At 42.7% G+C, this 3,950-nt stretch overlaps 1 protein-coding gene across 2 annotated transcripts in view; it reads left to right on the top strand.

The window, feature by feature from the left end:
• adam17 (ADAM metallopeptidase domain 17) overlaps positions 1–3,950 on the top strand; it is a 22,942-nt gene that overhangs the window by 5,498 nt on the left and 13,494 nt on the right. The window contains exons 4-9 of one of the 2 annotated variants that reach the window (XM_015382451.1): positions 409–497; positions 579–759; positions 1,594–1,596; positions 3,066–3,196; positions 3,274–3,360; positions 3,442–3,552. In XM_015382451.1, coding sequence (XP_015237937.1) covers positions 409–497; positions 579–759; positions 1,594–1,596; positions 3,066–3,196; positions 3,274–3,360; positions 3,442–3,552 — 602 coding nt within the window. The remainder of the gene's footprint in view (positions 1–408; positions 498–578; positions 760–1,593; positions 1,597–3,065; positions 3,197–3,273; positions 3,361–3,441; positions 3,553–3,950) is intronic. The other variant, XM_015382452.1, reaches the window with a different exon arrangement.

The following is a 3,950-nucleotide window of genomic DNA, read 5'->3' as shown; positions in this document are numbered from 1 at the left end:
CTGAAATAAAATTTAAAAATCAGTTAACTTTTTTTTCTTCAGTGGCCCTAATCCTCTTCCGTAGTTTTCCCTTATTAACAAATTTCACATTTTATTTTTCAATATGCTGGTGCAGAATCTCAGTAAATGTTTCTGAAGCAAAGAGCACGAGGCGGGTTAATTAGATGGACGGAGATGTTTCAGCTCCTCCTGATCTGACGAGTTCTTTGATTTGATTCTTTGACAATAATCCAAACAGTGGAGCGGTTGTTTGTCCTTGTGTTTGGAGAAGCCTTGACGGATCAGACATCCCTGAAAGCAGAATGTAGAATATTTGAGGTGGAGGTTTGGATCAGCCTTGGTGCTGAAGTTGATAAGAAGCTTGAAACTGCGCAGCTGCTTCCTTTATGTCTGTTTCATCTCTTCCAGGGGAGGAAAACTCTCGTGTTCAGGCTCACATAGACGACCAGGAGTTCTCAGCTCACATCCTGACCGATGAGGCCGAGTACAACATCGAGGTGAATTCCTGCCGCATTTTAACCTCCAAGCTGTCCAGACAGCAGATTTCTCACTTTGAAACGCCTCCTTCCTTCCTTCAGCCTCTGTGGAGGTTCACGTCGGCGCCCCCCGATGGCCGCCTCCTGATCTACCGCTCAGAGGACATCAGGAACATCAGCAGGCTGCGGCAGCCGTCGGTCTGCGGATACGTGGCGGCCGAGTCCTCTCACCTCCTGCCTGAAGGCGTCAGAGCAGCGATGAAAAGCAACGAGGAGGAGGAAGGTGACAGGAGAAGAAAACATTCTCTGGAATATCTAAATCTGCTCATTTATTTAGAATTTTTTATATTGTTTGGAATTTTATCCTTTTTTTGTTATTATTAAACCTTTATTTTTACAGGCAAGTCATAAAGAACAAATTCTTATTTACAATGGCGGCCTGACGAGTGGAATAATCACTTAGGAAAAGGGAAGAAGGGCTCAAATAAATACAATACATTAGTAATAAATTAATAAAATATAATTTAAAGCACAACAGACAACCCAAAAATGACTGTAGAGAAGCAGTTGTGTCTGTGAACAAGGATGATCTAATCGTTTATCCAGTTTAGGAATATTTTGCAGAGCATTTCAGTCACCATTTCAGTTGTGTGTATTGAAAGAAGCTTTTATGGCAAACCTGATGGCAGAACGATAAAGACTGTCAAGTCTTAAGCAAAGTATCTGAAATAATTTAGAAGATTTCATAGTTTTTTATCATTTCAACCTTTTCTGCTGATGAAAATGTTTTTGCTGAGCAGTAATAAAAATGCTAGCACTGCATTGGATTTCAAAGTAAAAGTCAGCAGATCCATTCCATGCACTCCCACAGACTGCCACTGTGGCTCCCCGAGCAAAGACCCTTAACCCCACAATGCTCTCCAGGCACTGCACAATGGCAGCCCATTGCTCCCCCAGGGGATTGGTTTAATGCAGAAGGAATTTTATGTACTAGTGACTAGGGATGGAACGGTTTCTGAAAACCGTCCGAACCGTTCGGTTCGACTGTCTCGGTTCGCGTGTGTTTCGTTCGGTTGCTCCTTTTTCTCATAGGCGAAGCGTTTACACTCCAGAGCAGAAGGTGGCGGTACTGCGACCAAAGCCAACCACCAGTAGTAAACAAGAAGAAGAAGAAGCGACGGAAAGAAAGTTTTGGATAAAAGTGCAACAGTGTGCAACACGTTTTGTTTATGCTAACAGCACCACGACCAACATGTCAGGCTAACAATCAACATATACCGAACTGAACGGAAAACCGTGACCACGAAACCTTGAACCGAACCGAACCGTGGATTTTGTGAATCGTTCCACCTCTACTAGTGAGAGTTTAATGACAATAAAAAAAAAAAATAATCTGCTGAAACATCCTCAACAACTCCTCTACAAGCCCAATCTGTTAAGGAGTACCGCAGGGCTGTGTTGTTGGACCCCTTTCTTTTTTTACTCTCCTCCTTTTTCGAGTCATCTTCTACATTTTGCCAAAAATGTCGTAGTTTAAGTTGTAGAAATTAAATTAAACCTGTGGTAAAATGAGTTTATTTTGTTGTTATCAACTCACCATCTGCACAAATGCCATTAACTTGGCAATTGTGCCGTTTTCTTGTTGGTGTTTAGCAGATGGCCGCTCACACTCAGCCTAGGGATGCGAATCTTTGGGATTCCCACGATTCGATTTAGAATCGGTTCTTTTAAATCCAAACGATTCGATTCAGAAAACGATTAATTTACGATTCAAAACGATTCTCAGGATCTATTCCAGTCTGTTGGCATGAAAGAGGAGTACATTTATAAAGACTTTATAATTGTAAATGTTTTATTTATCTATTGCAATAATGTAAACACCGAAAGGTAAATCCAATTCTACCAACAACTCTGGGTAATGTCTTGAGATGAGAACAGGGATTTGAAGTACTCCAGAAATACTTAACTTTACCTTTGCTATCTCCAATCGCATGAGTCATGGCAAGCCCTTTCTTACCCGGTAAATTCCAAAGTATTTCCAAATGGTTGCTTTTAAAGACCGCGGAGGCGGTTGAATTTCTTTTTCTTCGTCCTCCATACGGCAACAAACACAGTAGCTCACACAACATGACACACCACTAGCCTGCTAGGCTAACGCTTGCATGCCTGTGCATAGCTCACGCTGCTCATTGGTTTCGCCAAACACTACGGTGCCTGATAAGGAACATCCGCACCCAGAAAAAAAAAATCGTTTTTAAAGAAAATGAGAATCGATTCTGAATCTTTAAATGTTAGAAACGAGATTTGAGCTCAAATCGATTTTTTTCTTCACCCCTAACTGAGCCTGGTTCTGCTGGGGGTTTCTTCCTGTTCAAAGGGAGTTTTTCCTCTCCACTGTCGGTACAAGCATGCTTAGTGTGAGGGATTGCTGAAGAATCAATGAGTCGATGCAATCAGCTGGTTTTCCTTAGATAGAAAACTTGAATCTACTGGATGATCTGGTTGAACTGGAAAGGTCCTTGAGATGACGTGCTGTGAATTGGCGCTATAGAAATAAACTGAATAGAATTGAACTTCCTGTCCGCTCAGAGTCGTCGTTCAGAGGGAAACGCGAGATACACGACCACAGGAAGAACACGTGTCCCATGCTGCTGGTCGCCGACCATCGCTTCTACAAACACATGGGCCGCGGGGAGGAGAGCACCACCATCAACTACCTGGTCAGCTCACGCTCTCATGCAGCCGTTTCGCTCCCGCAGCCTCGCCGACCTGACCTCTCCCCCCTGACCGTTTGCAGATCGAGCTCATCGACCGCGTGGATGACATCTACAGAAACACGTCGTGGGATGACGAGTTCAGAGGCTACGGAGTTCAGATCCAGCAGGTGAGGAGACCTCCAGCAGGTGTGGCACCGAAGACGATCAGCCGATGTGTAAATATTCGGCTGCCGTGTTTCTGCCGTCAGATCATCATACAGAAGTTTCCCACCGAGGTTCGTCCCGGGGAAAGACACTTCAACATGGAGGGGAGTCCGGTGAAGGGCAAAGACGTTTGGGACGTTAAAAAGCTGCTGGAGGTAAGGAGGCTAAAAAGCTGCAGGTGGAGAATAATCCAGGTTTCAGGATCAGGACTTCCTGCTACAAACCTTCATGGGAGAATTCAGGATTTCTGCCTCCAAAATATTTAGATTTCTTACCAGTTTTACGCTGATGACACTTTCCATTAATTGATGAATAATCTGATAGCAAGAGGTTCCTCAAAGAAGAAGTTTTGCAAAATTAAACCAGGTGAAACTAAAACTTTTCCACTTTAGGAGGTTTTTATAGAGCAAATTGAGAGACAAAAAAAAAGCTTTTTTTTTTATCTTAAATGCAAAATTTTATTTAATTTTTTTTACAGTTTTGATATAATTCCTTTTCTAATTGGTTTATTCTTTCAGCTTAAAGGAATAGTACACCCAAAACATGATTAGCC

The sequence above is a fragment of the Cyprinodon variegatus genome, unplaced genomic scaffold, assembly GCF_000732505.1.
Source record: "Cyprinodon variegatus isolate N-32 unplaced genomic scaffold, C_variegatus-1.0 Scaffold257, whole genome shotgun sequence".
In the NCBI taxonomy this organism is placed as follows: domain Eukaryota; kingdom Metazoa; phylum Chordata; class Actinopteri; order Cyprinodontiformes; family Cyprinodontidae; genus Cyprinodon; species Cyprinodon variegatus.
The sequence above is the reverse complement of the archived record's forward strand: the minus strand, read 5'-3'. Positions and strand labels throughout refer to the sequence as shown.